At 34.4% G+C, this 24,177-nt stretch overlaps 2 protein-coding genes across 2 annotated transcripts; one reads left to right on the top strand and one right to left on the bottom strand.

The window, feature by feature from the left end:
• Positions 1-2,958: 2,958 nt before the first annotated feature.
• On the bottom strand, positions 2,959-5,452 carry LOC113082906 (polymeric immunoglobulin receptor-like). The gene is made up of 5 exons (XM_026254323.1): positions 5,410-5,452; positions 4,184-4,498; positions 3,792-4,103; positions 3,389-3,706; positions 2,959-3,311 (listed from the first exon to the last, which is right to left on the bottom strand). The coding sequence occupies exons 1-5, from the start codon at positions 5,450-5,452 to the stop codon at positions 2,983-2,985; spliced, it is 1,317 nt and encodes a 438-aa protein (XP_026110108.1). The 3' UTR covers positions 2,959-2,982.
• A 4,548-nt stretch (positions 5,453-10,000) lies between these two features.
• LOC113082905 (B-cell receptor CD22-like) lies at positions 10,001-23,141 on the top strand. The gene is made up of 7 exons (XM_026254322.1): positions 10,001-10,019; positions 20,184-20,252; positions 21,637-21,981; positions 22,080-22,328; positions 22,410-22,664; positions 22,736-22,984; positions 23,056-23,141. Exons 1-7 carry the CDS (start codon positions 10,001-10,003, stop codon positions 23,139-23,141), a joined length of 1,272 nt encoding a protein of 423 aa, XP_026110107.1.
• The last annotated feature ends 1,036 nt before the right edge of the window (positions 23,142-24,177 follow it).

Genomic DNA, 24,177 nt, shown 5'->3' with positions numbered 1-24,177 from the left:
AATTTGAGTGTGAGGTTGGGGCGGCACGATCGTGCTCTGCCTAGAGCGCCATTTGAGCTTGCGCCGGCCCTGATTCCTGTCAAGATCAAAAAATCCTACAGTAGTATAAAAGTCATTGATATGTTTCGTGCTCTGTAATTGCAAGCCCTCTGAATACATAAAGCACATTGGTGTGGGAGATAGGCCTAAATGAAATGTATTACTCACATAAAACTTTATATTCTATCAAAAGATATACACCAGTGAACATTTTTTTTTTTTTTTTTTCATTTCATTTTTTTCATTCAAACAGACTCTCAGCACCTTATAAGGAGAAAGAAGAGGAGTCAAAACTGAGCTTGAACCTCATTGGCTTTTGCGTGTATCTTGTAATATTTTAACATTCCTTATCTATATTAGAGAAGGTTTACTCTTTTCTTCACAGAGTAAAGTTTAGCACCATGTAAAACAATGTAAAATGTACCGGTGCTACAGAAAGCATGTTGTGTTTTAAACTTTTGAAAAGAAGGCAGATCTTTTAAATTGCACACTTAATGTAGTTACAACTACAGTTGGTTTGAAATGAATTTGATATTGTACCTCCCTCTAGCAAATATTTCAGATGACCTGACTAAAACCTTTGGAGCTTAAACCTTTTGAATTCTGATACATTATAAATATAATTACTAGTTTTCATATATTAAACAAATTGACAGCATGTTTTTATGGAGTGTAAAATATGTGTCCATTGACTAAGATAAACATTTAATTTTTAATCAAACCTGCAGGTGACTGAAGGTATTTGATTTGACCAAATACATATAAATAGAGCAAAAGAAAACCACACACTGGAAAGGATCTCATGTAGATGATCTTAAACACAGTCTATTTTATACACACTATTTTTTTATTTATTTTTTTACTGACTGACTGATTTTAGAAAAGCAAACTAGTGTACAGCTATCATTATTACTATTATTACTGCCCTACAAAAATGTGTCATGATATTTAGAATATAAGCAAAGAGATAATGATGGAAAATCTGAGTGCACAGTGAAATATAAAGTGAATATTGCAGATGTTGCTTCTTTAAAGTGTGTTGACATAAATGTACTAACAATACAGATGTGTGAAATCTAAAGAATGATGAGACATCCTCTGTTCATTCTCTGCTCATTGTTTTGAATTTCTTTGATCTGTTTTTGAAAGAAAAAATCAAAGCACACAAATATCCTTTGATAAGAAAAGCTAAATTACTGAATGAGCAGCTCTTAGTCTTTGTCTTCTGCACAATGGATGTTCATCTTCAGTTCTTGTGTGTCACTGTTTCCTGAAGAAGTCTGTTTAATCTTCACACTCAAACTAAACTGAGACCCTGAACCTTCACCAGTTTTCTGTGGTTTTGATCTGGACCGAAAAACATCATGTCTGTTCATCATGCAAACTCAAAAAAACACCTCCAGGTTATGTGACAGAAAGCATCAAACATACCATTTTTAGGTTTCTGAATATTACAGGAGAAACAAATCCTTTAAAACATGCAAATAACTGTTTATTTGCATATACTGTGAATATCTAGATCAGTTCTGGGGGTGATACAAAATAAAATGCATAAAATTATTATTCAGATTTCAGAAAGTACAAACTACTCTCACTGTCTTTCATGAAGATAATTAGATAATCATGAATTTATACTGTATTATTAGATGTTTCTCTGGTAACACTGATTTCATCAGCAAAACTAGATTCAGTCATTGTCTGTGTTGAAGTTATTCAACTATAGTAATTCAAATATAATATAACAATTCATCTAAATAAAAATGGACTCTCTGATTCAACAACTTTAATTAGGAGCAATTAAGAAGAAATAATAGCAAGAAAAGATTATCTTTGTTTATTTTTCAGCTAATGTTTGAAAAAAAAACGTTTATTTTTTAATTAATAAAATATATGATTATACTTTAACACATCAGAAAAATTAGCAAGAGCAAGAATGAAAAAAAGAAAAAAAAAGAAGCAGCATCAATAATTGTATTTTACATGGAGATATTGAAAGCAGGTCAAAGACAGTACATATTCAGAAAGATGAGAAATAAACTGTTTAAGAGATGCTATAAAAGAGCCTCACATCAAACAACTGTTCAACACTACATTATGAATTATAATAATGTGATATTATACATAATATATCATAGTCATAATCATATCATAGTCTATTTTTGTTTCATTTTTTTAAAAACAGATGTGTGAAGATCTGTGATCTGTTAGTTGAGTCTCATATGGTAAATGACTACGGTGTAATCAGAGTGAATCTCATTCTTACTGAATCTGACAGTATCTTCACTGAGAGACTCTTCATGCTTCTGGAAACTGACAGCAGTGTACAGGAGCCCATCAGAGGGGATTGTGGGTAACTGTGAGTGAGCGTCGCCTCGTCTCTTGTGTCTTAATTTGCAGACAGTCAGAGTGAATCCAGCGATCAGCAGCAGAATCACACACACACTAATAATGATGATAATATTTATGATCCTGGAGAAATCTGAGAATGAAACAAACATACAGAGTGATAGTTCAACATGCATTAGAAATACAATTACTTCATTAAACTAAACTAAATTATGGAGGGACATTAGCATATTTTAGTCTCTCTTTTGCAGACATGCACACAACTCTCGTTCATCTCTCTGTGAGTCTCATGTGGGTTTCCTGAATAAAGACTGTTAGTCTGTTAGTTCTCTGAACCTTCAGCTCATCTCTGTGGTTTTGATCTGAAATTAAAACACTGTGTTCATCAAACACTAAACACCTCCTGCATTTATGAGCAATGTCACAAGTTTCAAAGGTATTATTTTATGAGATTACAAGGAATCTCAGACACACACACACACACACACACACACACACACAAAGAAAATGCATTAGAAAATACATTTCTGAAATAAAACATGTCTCACTTGGTAAAATCAGGTTCTGCCTCAGTGTCACACTGGAAGATCTGTGTGTTTATATTTGACAGTGTGATAAAAAAAATATTGTTATCTTACTCCTGTCCTTATCTTTGCTGACGTTTAAATGCACTTTAGTGGTGACGTGATCTCCACACCAGTATATCCCAGAATCCTCTTCTCTCAGATCAGTGATGTTCACAGTAAAGACTCCAGCAGATGCTTCATCACTGAAAGAGAATCGATCATCTCTGATCATCTCCAATGAAACTCCATCCTTCACACACATGGAGGCTTCATGTGCTTTGCAGAAGCGTTTCTGATCTTCATCCTGATGTTTGCACTGGATTGACACGTCGTCTCCTTCATACTTAGTCAAGTTCAGCTCTGGAAATGATTACAGACACAAGAAGATTAATTCACAGCTGGAGTTTGACATCTTCAGATGAAGAGACCTTCCTCACCCTCGTTCATGATGACCATCAGATGAGTGTGAAGATAATTGAGCTCTGTTTCTAATGTCACTGCACACCAGTATTTCCCAGCATCCTCTGCTGTCAGTGCAGTGATGGTCCCAGTGAAGACACCTGCAGTGACGTCATCTTTCAGAGTCAATCTGTCAGTCTTGGTCTCTTTCTCTTCTCTCACAGTCTCACTGAGAGGATTTCTGTCTCTAGTGGAGCACTTCCCCTTACAGAGAGACTTTGGCTTTGATTTATAGATTGAATCATAAGGACAGAAGATCTCAGCTGATTCTCCTTCACGTCTCACTACTGGAGGCACTAAAACAATCAAACACGAACATATAACACAAATGATTGTGAACAGACAGTGTTTACTGCAGTGGAATCATCTGAATGGACTCACTGATGAGGTTGAGCTGAATTTGAGTGTTCAGGGAGATGAAAGTCAGATCTGTGTCTCTGGTTTCTGCTCCACACCAGTAAACTCCAGCATCTCTCACACTCACATTACTGATGCTCACTGTAACAACTCTCTCTTCATTTCTCTCTGATGAACCACTCATTTCTGTCACTTTAGATGAGCTGATGTTCTGACAGATGTGATTATCATCCTCTTTACAGACATGAACTTTATGTTCCTCTGGGATCTGACAGGTGATGATGACTTCTCCACCGAGATACACAGATTCTGTCACTCTCTTTGGGTATTTTGCATCTATAAACCAAGACAACTTTATCTATAGAAACTGAACAAATAATTCACATATACAATATAAAGTATTCTCTGTTCCTCACCGTGTTTGACGCTCAGCTGTAGTTCAGTGAATCTCTCAGTATAGTCAGATACTTTCACTCCACACCTGTATGTTCCTGCATCTGCAACTTTCAGCTCTCTAAAAAACACCATCAAGACTCCTGCTCTGGTGTCGTCATATAAAGAAACATCTCCATTCTCCATCCATTCATCCTGAACTCCTGGACTCTTCCTCTCTGAGCATCCGTCTGATTCTTTACAGATGTATTTTGGTTTGGTTTTGTATTGAGGATGTTCACACTTGATCATCAGACGACCTCCAGAGTAGACGCTCACACTAGACACGCCCACTTTAGCTGTCAATCACACATATCGTTAAATCTGTTTCAAACTCAGATTTTTTATATATTTTTTGTATTTATTTATTTATTTATTTTTGAGATTTCATGGAGTTTTTTTTTTTTTCTACTCACTAATAATACATAGATTAACAGTATTAATAATGGAGTAACTGTACGAGTGTCTGTTGATCCAAACTCCACACAAATAAACTCCTCCATCATCTGGTGTCACAGCAGTTATTCTCACAATCAAGAGGTTTTTATGTTTGTCATCAGAAATACTGAATCTTTCTTTCTTTTTCCATCTGCTGTAAATACTTTCAATGGAGTCTTTTCCTTCTTTGAATATGATTTTAGGATTATTAATATCATTCTGTGAATATTCACAGCTGAAAGTCTCAGTTGTTCCAGTGTCCAGCATCACTCTATTTGACACGTTACAACATGAATCTGTGATGTTTTACAAAGATAAAAAAAAAAAAATTGATCTATATTATAAATTGTTAGTTTTATTAAACAAATATTTTGATTGTAATTTGTTTGACCTTTTATGTTCAGAATCATATATATGCGCTGATCTTGAAGAACATCAATTGCGTATCTTCCAGCATCTCGTTGAGTTAAATCTCTGATGTAGATCATGAGGTTTCCCTCATTGTTTCGAAACAGTGTAAATCGTCCTTCATTAATCCATTTATCATGTTTCGTATCATTTATTATTGTTTCCCACTTCGGTAATTTGGCCATGTATTTAGCGGAGTCACTGTACCACAGTTCTCCCGAATCAACAATAACACTTCCTCCAGAATATCCAGTGACATCAAAGTATTTTTCTGCAGCTGTCAATCAGATTAAAACTGTGATCAGAAAGCTGCTGAACAGAAAACAGCATCATTACTGCAGTGATGAAAGAGAAAAGCTCTGACCTGAGATCAGGAAGAAAGTGAAGAAGATGAGGAGGATCTTCATTGTGACTTGAGTTCAGTCTTCTTTCTGCTGAATGATCTCTGTGTGAATCTCTCTGTCTCTACATCTGTCTGCTTTAGTTACTTCCTCTTTATTCAGCTTTATAACTGAGTCATAGTCATCTGCTTCCTCACAGAGACTTTATCCTGAGAGATGTAGAAAACCGCCCCATAGGCTTGATTTGTAGTTTTGTTGTAGTTGGCAAAATTGTTCAGGTTAACCTTAAATGTTATGCAGTAAGTTTATAGTTATGCATTTCATGTTTCTTGAGTTGGTTAATCTAGGTGAGGATGAAAGTGGGTATGAACTGGTGTTGCTTTGTAAATGAAAATTAAGACTAAATATTGTCATCAACAAACCTTTATCACGTTACAAAAATGAGACGAGATGCAACGTTTATCCTGGTCATGTGACAATGGCTATAATTAAATAAAAAAAATAAAAACTAGTCAAAATGTGGTTTACAAAATAAAAACTATGGTTAAATGTCTCTTTATTTTTGTTGACCAAAACGAGACAAAACTAAATGTTATACAATTATTTTGTTTCGCTCAGCCATGCTACTATTATTATTATTTTGCAGCGTTTCTCTTTCCTTTGTCTCACTTCAAGGGCTGCATCAGGTCGCACTGCGTAGACCCAGGTGACATCACTTCCTCAAGCCCCACTCAAGGCAATATTTAGAAGACGACAACAAAGTGAAGTCTGACACAGAGAAAGAGACCGATGTGTGTACTTCTGACATGTTTGGTTGTGTTGTGTTTATCAGTCGAGGGAACTCCATATATTATCTAATGTACATTCCTCATTCTCATTAGCAGGTAATAACCATTTGCTCTTACCTCTGAGACTCCGATATGGATTCCTCCCTGAACACACCTTCTCAGCTGAGTCGAGCCACTTGAGGCTTAGTAGGAATATTCAGTTCCAGAAGAATATGTTATTCATAAATAAATTGCTCTGAGACTCTTCTTTTAATAAAGTTTTAATGCATCACCATTTGTAATGGTTTCGCTTTATTAATAGACAATAACTCATAAGCAATAAAAATAAGAAGTCTTCACCACGGAGTACAGCCACAAACTCACTCTTGGGCCTTTTATGGCTCTTGCATACAATTTGTATTTAATCCCATGCCGGCCCCCCACCACATTACTCCTTATTTGGTAATCACATGTATTCATACACACATGTACATGACTTTCATCACAGTCTAGACAGAGTGTCAAAAGTTCAGAGTGGAAACAATGCAGGGGTGGTCAACCACACCGATATAAAAATCATCTATAGCACTTTTCAAGTATAGCTGCAGGCCTGCCTTGTGTTAACCACACAGGCTTTCTTTCACTTGCAGCCCTTGGATGATGAGATCAATCAACATTTATTTTATTTGCTTCTCAATTCCCTATAGAAATTGGCTCAGTCGGAACTGATCTGGAAACCACTTATTTGCATTATTAACGTGGATCCCTACAGTTGGTAAAATAAATGTTGTAAATTCAAATCAGAGGATTTTTGTGTGTGGAATGGATGTATTCTTGAGTCTATAAGATAAAAATAATATAATAAGATAACCTTGTTTGAAATGGGTTTGGCTAAAATAAAATTTTGTTTTTTTTCTGTACTACAAGGTATGATATTGACTGGGTCAAATAAAATTGCATTACGAAGAAGAGACTAAAATATGATTTTCATTGACTTAAACTAGACTAGATGATTATAGTCACGGATTTTTCTGAAGAGTATGAATGTGACTAAAACGAATAAAAACTAAAATGACAGCTTCACACAAAGACTAGACTAAAACTAAAATTAAAAAGGCCCACTAAAAACAACACAAGTATGAAGGAAAATGTCTTGTCAGAATAAAGAAACGATCAGAAGTGTCAAGTGTTATTAAACAGTTAAGACAAACTAAGCAAATTTTCACACAAAAAAAAAAACAATATATATATATATATATATATATATATATATATATATATATATATATATATATATATATATATATATATATATATATATATATATATGATCATACTCAGTGTCTTCAAGCAGGAGCAGGATGAAACGGAGAAATGACAAACAGGAGTCTCTGGTGAGAAAATGAGCTTGGTTATCAGTAGTGTACTGATCAGGTAAATGAACTGGTTAATCAGAAATTGAAAGCTTGAGTTCATTCATATATTGAGATGTTTATAGACATAATTACTATTATTATTATTTATTTGTTTTTATTCTTTTATCTATATGCATTTATCACATGTCAAAGATGAATCATTCCAGAGGTCATGATGACAGATGTGAAGCTTGTTGTGTTGAGATGAATGAACCTCTTTATGAGAACGTAAGGTTAAGTTTGACGGAAGAAATAAGCCATTCTTTCTTTCTTTCTTTCTTTCTTTCTTTCTTTCTTTCTTTCTTTCTTTCTTTCTTTCTTTCTTTCTTTCTTTCAGCTAAACATAATGAGTCCATAGTGTTTTTGAAGTCCGGAAAGGCCACATGAATTGATACAGTAGTGTTTAATCCAATGTGTTTCACCTTTTCAATCTTTACGGTATAGTCTGTTTGATTAATTTACATGTTTTTTCAACCTTACGCTCATTGTTTGTGTGTTCAAGGCAGAAAATAAATATCTGATACTGCAATAGTTTGCAGTCTTCTGCCGTTTGATCCCTCAGTATAATGCATAAATAGCAACACAATGACACTCTGTTAGAACTTTACACACCTTTTGTGGTATTTTCACCGTTGCTGGTGACCATGTTCCAACACTTTTACTTTATTTGGAAAATGAATCCGTATCTGTGATTTAAATTTAAATGTCATCAGAGTGCCACTAAAAGCAGCACAAATGATTGGTGAGTGATCCAGTCTTCTGAAATAACTGACTGCTTTGTGTGAAGAACATCTTGGTCAAAGTTAGGTGATTAGAGTTATGGTTAAATTATGACGTTGTACTCTTCCATTGTCCTCAACTATCATTATAGATGTTGTTTATTATTATTATTTTTATCAGTTCTATTATTAGCCTGCTGTCATGTAGATTCCAGTCTTTGTTTGGATTTAAACATATTTTACCAGCAGCTGTCCTCAGCATGGTGTGTTCAGATCAGTGAATCATTTGAATTGGTTAAGAACATTTATCATTTATCTTTCATCTCGGTTTTTTTAGACACACAATAATTTGCATGCTTAAGTGACACACTTGAACTTCCTTCAACATATTCTGGGAACTGCTTTAGGTTGAGGCCCTGATGTGTGAGACACTGAAAGTGTGAGGCCACATTTTTTTCTCAGTTCCTTTATAGCACTGTGGTATATATGCTTGTTTGAGACTCAAGTAGACTGAGAGTGTCAGATCACACGCAGTCTGAGTTCTTTCCTCTCCCAGGTGATTGTACTGATAAGGGATTGCATGGGTTGACTGCTAGCAGAAATGTTACAAAATAAAATGATCTTAATGATTGTCTCAGTTGATTCTAAAATTCAGAAGCTCCTCTATCATGTCAATAGTCTTATTATAATCAATCAATAAAACAGCTATTATATAGACCTTACTGAGATATTTGATATTGGTGCAAAGATGTGTGTTTTGTACAATATTTCCAATTTTCCAATATTTTTTAAAGACTTAATTAAAGGCAGCTCAATTACTAAATTGTGTCATCTGATACACAGAGTAGGAACTCCTGAATTTCTATGTTTATTTAAAAAATAAATAAATAAAGCTCTGTCAACACTTGCACCTAACCCTCACAGGAAACTTTGTGCATTGTTTTAATTTCTCAAAAAAAAAAAAAAAAAAAAAAAAAATAAAAATAAATAAATACATGATAAAAAAAAAAAAAATCTTCTGTGTGATTTAAAAGCATTTAGAAAAATGGGGACATGGGTTATGTCCTCATAAGTCAAACTCTCCTTGTAATACCTGTGTCATACCCAGGTCATTATACAGTTGTGTCCTGATATGACACAAAAACAAGAGCACACACACACCCACACACACACTTATGGTCTTCACATTTGCTTGAACACTTGGGCCAAATACAGGAAATATGTCATGCAAAAAAAAAGTATACATGTGAGTATTTGGACAGGCCCTGTGGGTATCTTTAGAGCAATTCAACTGATATAGAGGACTTATTATAAATAAATGAATAAATAATTAGGAAGGAGCTCAAACTGAAAGCATGAGGAGTTTTAAAGCTGTTCCTTTTTAACTACCACATTTCTATTAATTAGTCAAGAATAATCAAATGCAAAATCAAGTAATAATTAGCTTGGTTCATTGGGAACATATGCATATGTTTGAAAACATTATATGGCCTGATGCATGGATTTTCAATGTAAGGACTGATGTAAGATTTAACTTCTGTTATATGTCTTCAGTCCAATGACGTCATTGTGATGATGGCCAATTGTTGCAACTATCTGCAGAAGATGAAGTGTCATAACCACATATTAAAATATAATGTAGATGCATCACATGAGAGTGTAAAAACCACAGTGCTGCTTTCATCCTGATCATTTGTAGTGCTATCACTGGTCATGAGTGTTGGTGAAACAGGTAAGAGCTTCTTTTATTATATTTCTTCAGATTCATCATCATCACATATCTTTTGTGTGTTTGTGTTAAAGAGGAGATAACTCACTCTAAGGTTTAACGTCAAAAGGCAAAGTTATTTTGTATTTAACGCCTACAGTAGTTCAGAACTTTCTTAAATGTAAACATTTTTGCTGTTGTTTATTTGTTTTGTCTGTTTGGTTGTAAACTCTGACATCAAAGTAAAAATTCCATTATCAGTGTGTAATGTATCCTCTGTTAGGTTTCATATAAACACAGGAGAACTGGAGTGACTTCCATTAAAACATTATTTAAGTATGTAATGAATCTATATCTAAACTGAAAGCTTGATCTGTGTTTTTATGACAGTGAGGACTTTTAATATGGTTATTTATTTAACAGAGAAAATATTTCTTATATAAAATATGACTTTGTCACAGATATGGAGTTTGGTGATATGGATTGTGTACGGTGTGAACAGATGTGTGAAAAAGTAACTAAAAGCATAATGTGCATAATTTATATATATATATATATATATATATATATATATATATATATATATATATATATATATATATATATATATATATATATATATATATATATATTAGGGACGGGACTTTAACGCGTTAATTGAGATTAATTAATTACACAAAAAATAACGCGTTAACTAAGATTAATTAATTACAGAAAAAAAAAAAATCCCGCATTTTTAATAAATTATTTTTGCACCGCGGAGCGTTTCTCACTGGATGAGTTTCGGCGGGACGATTATGCTGGAGCACCAACTAGCGTTCGCATATCACCGCAGGCGCAGCACATCGAGCCTCAAGTATCACCTCAACGCAAAACATATAGCAGCTAGCGTGGACTTTACATTTTATGTTGAACTATGTATTATTTTGTTGGTGCAACAGTTTATGTTGAACTCTTTATTGTTTTGGCCAAGGTTGTTGAGAGTTGGACTTAGTATGTTATGGCCTCTGAAGCAACAGAGAGATGTTTTCTAATAGTCAGTGTTTCTAATGTTCTGAATTTAATTGACAGTATTGTGTTTTACTTAAAAAAAAAAAACACTTTACAGAAGGTTCCAGCACCTATAAGCTACCTGAATTTCTGAAATGTACTATTTCTAAATTGTTTCTTAATATGCTATTGCTACACTTCATGGCAAAAATTGCACTGGTCTGCTAGACTTGGTTGAACAAAAATAAACAATATTTTGTTGCTTAAGCTTATGTATTCAGTCATTATTCAATGGTATACTATAAATCCATGTGAAAAAAAAAATACTTCTCACTGTTCTCAGGTCAAATATTTATATGCGATTAAAATGCGATTAATTTCGATTAATTAATTACAAAGCCTCTAATTATTTAGATTATTTTTTTTAATCGAGTCCCGGCCCTAATATATATATATAAATATATTATCTGGCAGCTTAGTGAGTAAATACAGCTGCGGTTAAAACTCTCTGTCTTTAAAACTTTATTTGTTCAAAATTCAAGCTGGACTTCAGCTAGAAAGACTAATATATTTGGCCAAACTTTATAGAGCGAATTGTTTTATTTTATTTCATTTTATTTTTTGTGCTGGTGGGGGGTTGGGTTTGGAAGCAATGGCATGTTTCGCATGTTGGTTTTAAGTGAACTGACCAGTGAATAGGAAACAACAAATAAAAATAAACAAATGTGTTTTTATCTCATGTATAAGGAAAATAAATGCTGGCATTTTACCCTCTCTCTGTCTTTATTTTACAATATTGAGAATGGTAGTAAAACCCACCGTGAATGTTTTAATGTGCTAGGAACGTTTTCAGCAGCTAGTTTTACTTTAATTCCCAGAATGTTCTGCTAAAAGTTAGGATAATATTCTCTAAAAACATTCTAAAAATGTCTATAGATAACATTGTTACAACATTATTCTCTAACATTCTAATAAAGCTTCCCATCACAGTAGATGTGGACCGACATTGCTCAGAAGTCAAATGTTGGTTGAAAGTGAAAACCCAACCTCTGTTTGGTGTCAAACTCTAGCGTAAATACTCCAAAAACAGTATTACAAACTTCACTTATTATAAACAAGATTTATTTCTGTCATAAATGTAAAAAAGTTATGATTGAGATTAACAGGGTTGTTTATGGTTTTTTGGAAATAATAGTTAAGCTTGACGTCACTATTATGGTGATCAGTACGGCAGTATGACTCTTTTCAGTGTTGCTGTTCATTTAACTGCTGTAACTACATTTGTTACAGCAAAAACAGTGAGAGTGAGATGTCATTAGGTTATGTTGGTTATGTGCTGATATTAGAAGCAATGCATAAGCTCCTACAAATTTATATCATATTTTGTCTGCTCTCTTTAAATTACATTGTTAATGAACCAGAGAATGCTTAGACCACAATAATTACTGTATACATCTCATCAGTAGTGACAAGCTTATGCGTGCCATGAATGAGTTTTATGTGATGTACCCAGAATACATTGCAACATGAAGCATGTCCTCATAGTTTATATTCATACACTGAATCTTGATGTTTGTGTGATAAAGAATTTTTTTTTTTTTTTTTAATCCTTGAAATAATCTGCTTTAAATTCAGCTGGTTATCAGGATGTTGAGCCATTAAGTTGCTTTAATAAATAATACGTAACTAACAACATACATTAATACAATGATGTATTAATCACTAACAAGAAACCAGCGCCATCTTTCTTTTTTTCTTTCTTTCTTTATAAAGTGACCATGCACAATTTTTTACATAGAACTTCCATTTCATGTATTCAGCCAAGGGCTAATTTCCATCCATAGTCCCCCAATCTAACCACATGTTCTTTTGCTGTCCTTACCATAGTACATATTACAGCAGTTAAAGAACAACACTGAGAAGTCAAGTGCCAAATTTCACAACTAAACCAACACTTATCACCATTATGGTGACATCAAACGAAACTAATACAATTATTTTAAACAATGCAAGGCAAGACATCTGCTTAAATCTTAATTAGAATGTTAGGTGATAATGTTCTAATAATGCTATTAATAAACTTTTTTGGAATGTTTTAGAGAATGATATCCTATCTTTTGAGAGAACGTTCTGGGAACAAAAATAAAACTACCTACTAAAAACAGTGTTAGAACAAGCCATGGGAATGTTCTTAGAACATTTTTAGAACAAAATAAAAAAATCTGGGTAAAGACAGAGAGAGAGTAAAATGCTAACTGGGTCAAAAAGGGACAAACCCAGCAGTTGGTTTGTTTTTACCCAGTTGTTGGGTTATTTTGTACAAAGGTAGGTAGTCCAGGGGCCAAAGAGTAAAAGTCCTGAAACATTTTTGTTCCACACATAAACTCAGCAGCTTATTTCACCAGAGAAGGAACCATATCATTCTTTCGAGTCTCAAGTTACATCCCTAGTCCTCAAAGAGTTAAAGTTAATGAGATAATTAAGTGATTAATTAAAAGATGATTGCACATTAGTGATGAACACCTGCTGTTAGTGATGGGAAGATGAGGCCTCATGAAGCTTTAAGCTTCTCAGCCAAGTGGTTCACAAAAGGGTTAATTTCTGGAAACTAAATTTGCTCAGAATACCATCTGGTGGCGAACAAGTGTAAAAAACAAGAAGATCTATTACAGACAGAGGTGTAAAGTCCAGGGGTCAGGAAGTAAAATTCATGCCATATTTTTGTTCCATCCATGAACTCAGCAGCTGATTTCACCAGAGGAACCGAGTCATACCTTTCAAGTCACAAATGAGTCTCAGGTTACATACCAAGTCCTAAAAGAGTTAAAGTTAGTTAGATAATTAGGTGACTAATTATATGATGATTTGCAGTAGTGATAAACACCTGCTGTCATTGAGAATAACAGAGGATCGGATGGTTTATTGTTTAAAATGATACCACCATCATGGAGATCAGTGTTGTCTTTAGTTGGGCTCTTGACCCTTTTAATAATTCAAAGTAGTTTGCTTTTAAACACCTGCAGTTGTGTTACATGGTAAATATTAACACGTTGCTGAAAGCTTGAAGCTTGAAAATAGCAAACTAACCTGCCCTTTTATCATGTAAAACATTTAAATGACCTTCATGAGGGTGTCTCTCTTTGGTTTGTTACATGATGTTCAGCTATTACTGAGCTACAACAAAAGTCCTATTAAACAAATATTATTGTAATGCTTAAATATTGGTGGAAAAAAATTGTACAGGCTCAGTATTTTAGACATGAGCACTTATCATATGATCCTCAACAGTGGTTACAATAATTATTCATGCTACAGTGCATGATGGGAGTTTTTTACTATGGTGTTACCCAGCATGCACTTCAGCTTGAAGCGTTTTGTTGGTTGTCACCATTGTTGAGAATCATATGCTGGGTCATGATGTCTGTGCGTCTTATTCACAATGTATGTTATTTCAAAACTGAGCATATATTAAATGAAACATAACAACACTTGCACTTTTGCAGATAAATATCTAACACAAGAAGCCAAAGGTCAAGAGCCCAACTGAAGCAAACACTGATCTCCATGATGATGGCATCATTTTAACCATAAAACATCATCTGATCCTCTGTAATGCACACTAATGGCAGGTGTTCATCACTAATGCACAATCATCATTTAATTAGTCTCTTAATTATCTCAATGAATTTAACTATTTGATGACTTGGGATTTGTCTTCAGACTCGTTTGTGACTTGAAAGGAATGACTTGGTTCCTCTGGTGAAATCAGCTGTTGAGTTCATGAGTGGAACAAAAATATGGCAGGACTTTTACTTTCTGACCCCTGGACTTTACACCTCTGTCTGTAATATATCTACTTGTTTTACACTTTGCTTTTGTTGGACACCAGGTGGTATTGTGAGCAAATTAAGTTTCCAGAAATTAACCCTTTTGTGAACCACTTGGTTGAAAAGCTTAAAGCTTCATGAGGCTTCATCTTCCCATCACTAACTTTAAGTATAACAGTAGCAAACTTTGAGTACACAACTAGTTTTCCTCTATGTTTGTAGTTTGTACTGCAATTATAATACAGGTGAACTTGATTTGCTGATAGTTTACTATTTAAATACTTAGTACACTTATACTGCAAGTATACTCATAAGTTTTCTTTAAGTGAAATGTATATCATACTTTAAGACTACTATGTCCCTATTTAGGTTTGAATTTGTATACATTTTGTTACATGAATATCTGAGCATGCAAAACATACAAAGAAGGTAGGTATTATTATGGTTTTTATGACCTAGATCTACATTTTACCAGTTGTTACCTACAGTTTATACAAACATTATGGTCATCGACCAGTGATTGATATCTCAACCATAATAATAACGTTGGATTTTCGTTGAAAATGAAAATCCATTGACTGTTTGATGTCAAGCTCCAATGTTGGGCAGATGCTGAATTTTGACTGGAATAACCCATAAAAATTAAAAAAAAAAAAAAAAACGGTGAAATGCATGGCAGTACACGTATTACCAGCTTCACTTATTACTAACCAGTTTGACTTTATTTCTGTCAGAATACTACAGAAGTTATTTTTGAGAATTTACAGAGGTTTAGATGTTGATGTTTTATTTGAAAATGTTTGGTCACCATTATTGTGATCAGTGTTTGCTTTAGTATGGTAGTTTGACTCTTGGCTTTGGAAGTTTGTGGTTCCTGTAATAGTGTTTACCAAAACACATCATTTGTTATAAAAAGAGCCATAAACAAAGATAAAGTTATATACTTTTCATCATCATGAAGAAAAATGATTGAGGAAAATTATTTGTATTGTCATTAACCCAAAGTGTCTATTTATTATTAATGAACATTATTCATGAAACATTACTTTCTTTCTTCAGATCAGACATTCAGAATACTTTGAATTATTAAAAGGTTCAAGAGACTATTTAAGGCAAACCTTTACCACAATTATGGTTGCATCTTGTGTGTGTTTAAAAAAAGGGGGAAAAAAATCAGTATATTTCCTCTAAGGCTGTGGCTGTAGTCAGTTGTAGTTCTTGTGTTTCACTTTTCTTAAGTGATGTTTTTTTATTTTATTTTTTTTATTTATTTATTTGAAAGTGGACAGTGTACATTGATAAACATTAAAACAATGTAAATGTACCCGAGGTAGCTCAAAAGTGCTAATTTTCATTGGTAGTCCCCTAGCCAGATTTGAACAAGGCAACCTTTCAAAATAATCACAAGTACAAAATCACACACACACACACACACACACACACACACACACACACACACACACACACACGAAAAGTGCATACAACACATTATGGTTAATAAGTACAATTCATATAAAAATTATATAATATTTAAATACACACATTAAAGCATTAGTGCCCACAAGTTTGGCTCTCTACAAGCCATTTTTTTTTTTAATTATTATTTTTGAATGAAAAGAATGACAAGGACTCTCTAATTGTTGCCGGCACTGTGTTCGATTGCTGAACTGCTCTTACGGAGAAGACAGCCTGACCTAAAGCTGTTTTTCTCTGGGGTATGATGCACTGATTCCCTCACTGCCCCTCTAGTTACCCTACACTGTCAGAAATAGGGGTACAGAAGGAGTCCATTTCTGTCCCCCAAGGTACAATCTACACTAACGTACCCCATAGGGCTTATTATTGGACCTCAAGGTACATGTATGTACCTTTTTGAGGGTCAAAAAGGTACATATATGTTCCCAAACATTAAAAGGTACATATATATACCGTTTCTTTTAAAGGTTAAGGTACAATTTGTAGAGCCAGCCCTGATTGGCTGCTTGAGTCTCAATTTAAAAGAACGTCCGGTTTCTTCTGTTTCTTTCTTTTGGCGGAGACGAAGTCAGCACGGTAACGCATGGTTCTTACCAGATTGGGTAGTCCAGGTGCCAAAGAGTAAAAGTCCTGCCATATTTTTGCTCCACCCATGAACTCAGCTGCCGATTTCATCAGATTAGGAACCAAGTCATTCCTTCCAGTCACAAACGAGTCTTGAGTCAAATCCCAAGTCCTCAAAGAGTTAAAGTTCATGAGATAATTAAGTGACTAATTAAATGAAGATGCAATAGTGATCACTGAAGAAAAGAATAACACAAGAACTACAACTGACTTTAAGTACAGCCTTGCATGAAATCAACTGAAAGAAGAAAAAAAAACTTTGCCACCATAATTGTGGTGAGTATTTGCTTCAGTTGAGCTCTTGAGCCTTTAAGTAATGTTTAAAAATTTGCTTCTAAACAATTGAATTATTGTTTTGAAGCAAACATTTGTGCAATGCAGATACAACTCTTGATCTAGCCGGTGACATATGCTTATGATGACTGTATAATCTTGATTAAATTTCTTGATTATACGTTTAAAGAGAAGGGTTCGTGGTTTAGTTGTTAGAGAGGACTGCCATGTATTCACTGCTCTGTCTGTGCACTTTGGATGGGTTAAATACAGAATACGAATTCAGAGTACAGGTCACCATAATTAACTGTATGACACTTTCACAAAAACAAGAGAAATCTCATTATGCAAAAGCAACCATTTAACACTTCAATATTACGAAAACAAAAAAACACATTTTGGAATTAGGCATTTAGCCATGAACATTTATCATGTGATCCTCAACAGTGGTGAAAATTATTATTCATACTGCAGTGCATTGTGGGAGTAATTCGTGTATTGCAACATGAAGCATTTTGTTGATTGTCACCATTGTAGAGATTCATATGCTGGTTCTTGATATATGTGTGTGTGTGTCTAAAAAGCACTGGAGTTCAAACTTCTATGTGTGTTATAAATTAAAAAAAAAAAAAAAAAAAAAAAAAAATCCATACTCCGTAAATGTTAGAGCAAAGCTTGTTTTTTGCTGTAGTGTCACTGGAATTATTCAAAGCCTAGATATGTGATAAGAAAAAAAACAAAAATATTTGAGACATAGTTAAACCAGCTCATTGTGACTATATGTTCTTCATATATCACAGTTCTGTATTCTCCACAACACCCCATGTAGAGCTACAGAGAGAGATCTAGCACAATTAGTCAAGGGTCAAGAGCACAACTAAACCAAACACTGATCTCCATGATGGTGGCATAATTTTAACCAATAAAACATCAACATCTGATCCTCTGTAATTCTCAATAACATTCAGCCATTCAATAGTCACTTAATTATCTCATTAACGTTAACTCTTTGAGGACTTGGGATTTAACTTGATAGTCGTTTGTGACTTGGAAGGAATGACTTGGTTCCTCTGGTGAAATCGGCTGCTGGAATTTTACTCTTTGGCCCCTGGACTTCCCACCTCTGTACAAAACTGGTCTCTTAAGGTACCAATCACAAGGGTACAAATTTGAACCCTATGCCAATGGTACAAAGCTGTACCTTTGAGGGTACAGCCCCAGTGACAAGCTATTGTACCCCTAAAGGTAAAATTATGTACTTTATTTTCTGAGAGTGTACCCTTAAGGTTACAGCTTTTGTACCCTTGGTATAGGGTACATTAAACATCAACATCTGATTCTCTGTAAAGCTCAATAACAGCAGGTGTTAATCATTAATGCACAATCTTCATTTAATTAGTCACTTAATTATCTCATTAACTTTAACTCTTTGAGGACTTGGGAATTGACTCAAGACTCGTTTGTGACTTGGAAGGAATGACTTGGTTCCTCCTCTGGTGAAATCGGCTGATGAGTTCATGGGTGGAACAAAAATATGGCAGGACTTTTACTCTTTGGCCCCTGGACTTCCCACCTCTGGTTTTTACAGGGCTTTCAACCAAGGAGGTCCTTCAGAAAATATCAGAAGCAGACATAGAAGTAACCAACGTCGAGATGTACTGCATTCTGAGTCTATTCCATTGTTTTGGCAAATCAATTATCTCTTTAACAAAGACAACATGTGGATCCTTTGTCCTATGAGCGTCACTTTCATGCATGCAGTGTCAAGGCTGTTAATAAAAGGACTATACTGAAACCAGGAGATGAAATGGATTTTCAGGCAAATTACACTCACTCATTAGATGATCATTTCTGTGTTTTAATTAGACATTGTTTTTAAAATGAAAAGGATTTAGTAAATTCTGATTTTAATTCAGCGTGTGTGTTATATATATATTATAGTCAACGATTGTACCGTTTTTGAAGGGTAAATTTTTGTACTGTTAAATAAAGGTACAAAATTGTCACCACAGGTACAAAACTGGTCTCTTAAGGTACAAATCACAAGGGTACAAAAGCTGTACCCTTGAGGGTACAGCCCCAGTGACAAGCTATTGTACCCCTAAAGGTACAATTATGTACTTTATTTTCTGAGAGTGTAACCTCACTGGATCTAAAATCCCTGACAGCAAGCAGTTTCGGCCCAGATCCAGCCCACCTCTGGCCCGCATGGATTTCATGTGGGCCAGATGTGGGCCGGATCTGGGCCAACACTATGTTGCTGTCTGGGATGTATAAAATCCAATAGTGGAGGAGGTGCTAAGCCATTTCTAATTTTATAAATTAAACAAATGTTTTTGGATTTAATTGGATTATCCCAGGTAAGTAACTGATATTTATTCAGAATACTATGGTAGTGATATGGATTTTTATCCAGTATTTTTAATGCTTGTTTGTATAATATTGGTTTTATTATTGTACAGTGAGTATTGGACCAGCTTATTAAACAATATGTTATGTGGGATAAAATAATGGAAAATAAATATAATTTAGCTGCTTCTGTTGACATGAAATCTCTAATGAATCTGAAATTTGCTAGACTGAACTTAATCCTATTACTAACTTTTTTGATGTGTTATTTGAAATTGAGATTTGAATCTATATAAAATTCTAAATATTTATATTCTGCGACGACCTGTAACCTTTCTCCAGATATAAAAAAAATTCAAGTTCTATATTTATATTATTTTTAGAAAAAAACATGGTAACTGTTCTAGATATATTCAATATCAAATACCAAACGATGACAGGTCTGACTAAACCTTAACAAACATCAGCATTTAAACTGACAGTGATAATTATATTGTTCTATAAAAATTACAAATGAAGATAATTTTAAAATGATCTTCAAAGAAAAAAATAAAATAAATCATGAATAAAACTGGTTCATGATGGCTTAAATATGCCCCTGTTGATTTTGTTTTTTTAATATTTTGTATTCATTTATTTATTTTTGTAGGTGTTTCTATGCTGATTTCAGTCAGAATGGATCCTCCTCTTCCTCTGATGTTTCTGATCTTGATTAATGGTGAGTGTCTACACATCAATTTACCCACCTAGAAATGTTTTATGTTCTAGGAATGTTTTCAGTGGCAAGGTTTATTATTGTTCCCAGAATGTTCTGCTAAAAGTTAGGATAGCATTCTCTAAAAACATTCTAAAAATGTATATTGATAACAATGTTACAACATTATTCTCTAACATTCTAATAAAGCTTCCCATCACACTAGATGTGGACTGACATTGCTCAGAAGTCAAATGTTGGTTGAAAGTGAAAACCCAACCTCTGTTTGGTGTCAAACTCCTAAAAACAGTATTACCAACTGCACTTATTATAAACAAGAAAAAAAAAGTTCTTATTGAGATTAACAGAGTTGTTGATGGTTTTTTGGAAATAATAGTTTAGTTTGACATCACCATTATGGTGATCAGTAGGCAGTATGACTCTTCTCAGTGTTACTGTTCATGTGACTGTTGTAGCTATATTTATTACAGCAAAAACAGTGAGAGAAAAATTTCATCAGGTGGTGTTGATTGTTTGCAGATATAAAAAAATAATTTATGTAATTGTCTGATCAACTGGTTTTAGATATGTGTGTGTGTGTGTATATATATATATATATATATATATCTTTGTGTATTATTTTTAAATTATATTGTTAATGAACCACAGAACGCTTAGACATACGGAGATTTCAAGAATTAGTGTATGAATCTCAACAATGGTGACATGCTTCATATAATAATATAATGCTATAATGTCTTGACTAATGTGTGAAATTGATGAAATTATCTGCTTTAAATTCAACTTGGTCTAAGACTGTTGACCCACTGAGTCACTTTAAAAAATGTAACAAACACCATACATTAGATCGGGTGAAACTAGACCACATATGTGATGATATATTAATCATCAGCAAGCAACCAGCATCATCATCTACATGGTCTCTTGCTTTTATTGCATAATAAAGATTACAGCAGTTAAAGCACAACGCCAACAACTCAAGTATCAAATTACACAACTAAAGCCAACACTTACTACCATTTTGTTGAAATCAAACCAAACTATTAAGTTTAAACAGACATCCACATCAACATCTAAACCTCTGCTTAAATTGTTATTAGAATGGTAGGGGATAATATTCTAATAACGTTATGAATAAACATTTTTAGAATTTTTTTAGAGAACGTTATCCTATCTTTTGAGAGAATGTCCTGGGAACAAAAATAAAACTACCTGGTAAAAACATTGTTAGAACAATCCATGGGAATGTTCTTAGAACATTTTAGAACAAAAAATAAATAAATCTAGCTGGGTAGAAACACTGAATATGTTGCATGCATTTCCACACCAACTTTCATGATGCACAAGCTGCTGATATTTTGTTCACTTTATGAATTTTGTGTTTCAGGAGTTTCTAGTGCTGAATGGGGTGTGAATTACAGACATTCACACATCTGTGCACTAAATGACTCTTCAGTGATACTGAGTTGTAATTACACATACCCTACTGGATATCAGATCAGGGAACTGTTCTGGACTAAAAACCCTGTAAAAGTAGAAAAGCTTCGAGATCTGTCTGAGGACCCTGAATACAGTCAGAGGTTTCAGTATTTGGGAGATGAACAGCAGAACTGCACCATCAAACTGAGTCATGTGACACAGAAGGATGAACACATGTACTTTTTCAGATTCACAACTAATGTAACATATGGAAATTGGACCGGTTATCCAGGAGTGTCTCTTACTGTCACAGGTGACTTTATTGAGGTTTCACTCTTCTTCTGTGCATTATGTTGAATAATAATAATTGTATGAAAGCAGCACTAGATATAATGTGTGTGTTGTGTTCAGATCTTCAGGTGGAGTCTCCTGAGACAGTGACAGAGGGAAATTCAGTCCGTCTGACATGTAACAGCAGCTGCGCTCTGACTGACAGAGCAACATTCATCTGGTACAGAAACTCACAGCCATTAACTGAGAGAAGAGACAGAAACAATCAACTCCTGCTGCAGTCAGTCAGAAGAGAGGATGCAGGCAGATACAGCTGTGGTGTACAGGGACACACTTACATCTCTCCTGCTGTTCAGCTCAATGTCACCTGTGAGTATGGATTCGTTAGTATATTAGTTGTTGATTTTATGTTTAGGGGGACAAATTAAAACTAATTTTAGTCTTTTTTAGACCCACCAAAGATTGTCTCACTGTCCATCAGTCCATCTGGTGAAATAGTGGAGGGAGATTCAGTGACTCTGATCTGCAGCAGTGATTCAAACCCTCCTGCAGAAATCACCTGGTTTAAAGGACTAATGATTGTAGGATCTGGAAGAATATACAGCATCTTAAAGATCAGCTCCGATCACAGTGGCGAATACAAGTGCAAATCCAGAAATAAACATGGAGAGAAATACTCTGAAACTGTCACTTTAAATGTCATGTGTGAGTTAATAATGGTTCAGTAACTTTTACATTTTTTTTAAATTGTATTGCTAATTATATGAATGTTTTAGATCCTCCCAGGAATGTCTCAGTGTCCATCACTGAGTCTGGTCAAATCTGGAATGGTGATTCGGTGACTCTGATTTGCAGCAGTGATTCAAACCCTCCTGCACCAAACTTCAGCTGGTTTAAGGAGAATCAAATGTCATCTGTTGGATCTGGACAGAGTTTAAGTGTAATACAGAGTGGACGCTTCTACTGTGAAGCTCACAATCAACATGGATCTCAGAGATCAGATGCTGTTACTGTCACTGTTAAAGGTAGAGCAGCTCATTTACTCTTTCTAAAGTGAAGCAAATTAATCTGTTCAGGTGTTTTACTCTTGTTTCAGTTGCAGGACGTCTGGTGATATTGTATATATCCATTGGAGTTGTTTCTGGAGCTTCAGTTATCATCACAGTGTTGCTGATTTGGTAAGATGTGCGCAGTATTTGATTGACGGTACTTAACCTCATTTATAACCTTTAACAAAATAAACATTTAGTTGTTAGTTTAGCTTTCTACAAATATTGAACTTGTTGGACAACATTTTTTATTTGAAATAAAATGTGAATAATGCTCCACAAGGTTGACCAAAGAAATATGATCCCAAAAATGCACTCCAGTATTGTTCTAATACAATATATATTTGTTTATACTCTTTTTTAACACATTTGTTGCTTTTAAGGAGAAGCAGGATGAAAAACAGAAAAGACAATCTCGAAATTCAGGTGAGCACAATTACTTTAATTGTCAATAGTCTCATTGGTGACTTCACTGAACTGCTGAAAAAGAAAGAAGTAAATAACAAAATACATAAGGCAATCTGTTAGCTGGGGTGCACTCATATCGTGAGGTCATCACGTGACCATGTCACTGTGATAGTGTTGAGAATCAGGATATTAGTATGTTCCCCCGGTGACCTATATTTGAACAACCTCCTATCAACCTGCTCAACATTTTGAATTCACAATAAGCTTACATATTACTCACACTTTGAGTATCACAGTATGAGGTTAGTGCGATGTCACTGTGATCATCACATGGTCTGGCATGTTGATTGGATTATAAGCAACAATAGCAATTGTTCATATATCCTGACCACTAGATGGTCCTGTGCTGAAACTATGCAGGTAACCTCAGGTCATTGTTGTTATAAAAGACACCGGGATCTCAGTATACCTACTTCTCCATCTTATGACCTGGAAACCAGTCGAGCTCAGCCATCTTTTAGGTCATCTTAATTATCTTATAGCACTATGAGGAGGCGAGGATCGACGAGTGAAGAGGCTTCCTGAGGAGTCATGAGGGAGGATACACAGGAGTCTTTTTCTGTGAAAAAAAAAAAAAAAAAAAAAAAAACCTGATGCACATAAATTCTTCTCCCCCTTCACATCTTTTGTAATAATTTACATTTATGTTTTAACTTTGCAGTTTAAATAAACCATGCATGCCATATATTTCGACAGGGCAT

Source organism: Carassius auratus, unplaced genomic scaffold, assembly GCF_003368295.1.
Source record: "Carassius auratus strain Wakin unplaced genomic scaffold, ASM336829v1 scaf_tig00037141, whole genome shotgun sequence".
Lineage (NCBI taxonomy): Eukaryota > Metazoa > Chordata > Actinopteri > Cypriniformes > Cyprinidae > Carassius > Carassius auratus.
The sequence above is the reverse complement of the archived record's forward strand: the minus strand, read 5'-3'. Positions and strand labels throughout refer to the sequence as shown.

What these genes read in the sequence shown, in the direction of transcription:
- LOC113082906 (XM_026254323.1), bottom strand. Translation starts at nt 5,452, where the DNA reads ATGAAGATCCTCCTCATCTTCTTCACTTTCTTCCTGATCTCAG. An exon ending in ACAGCTGAGCGTCAAACACG is followed by an intron (nt 4,104 to 4,183) that starts GTGAGGAACAGA and finishes CTTGGTTTATAG; the next exon opens with ATGCAAAATACCCAAAGAGA. An exon ending in GATGGTCATCATGAACGAGG is followed by an intron (nt 3,312 to 3,388) that starts GTGAGGAAGGTC and finishes AATCATTTCCAG; the next exon opens with AGCTGAACTTGACTAAGTAT.
- LOC113082905 (XM_026254322.1), top strand. An exon ending in TGTCACTTTAAATGTCATGT is followed by an intron (nt 22,665 to 22,735) that starts GTGAGTTAATAA and finishes TGAATGTTTTAG; the next exon opens with ATCCTCCCAGGAATGTCTCA. An exon ending in TGTTACTGTCACTGTTAAAG is followed by an intron (nt 22,985 to 23,055) that starts GTAGAGCAGCTC and finishes CTCTTGTTTCAG; the next exon opens with TTGCAGGACGTCTGGTGATA.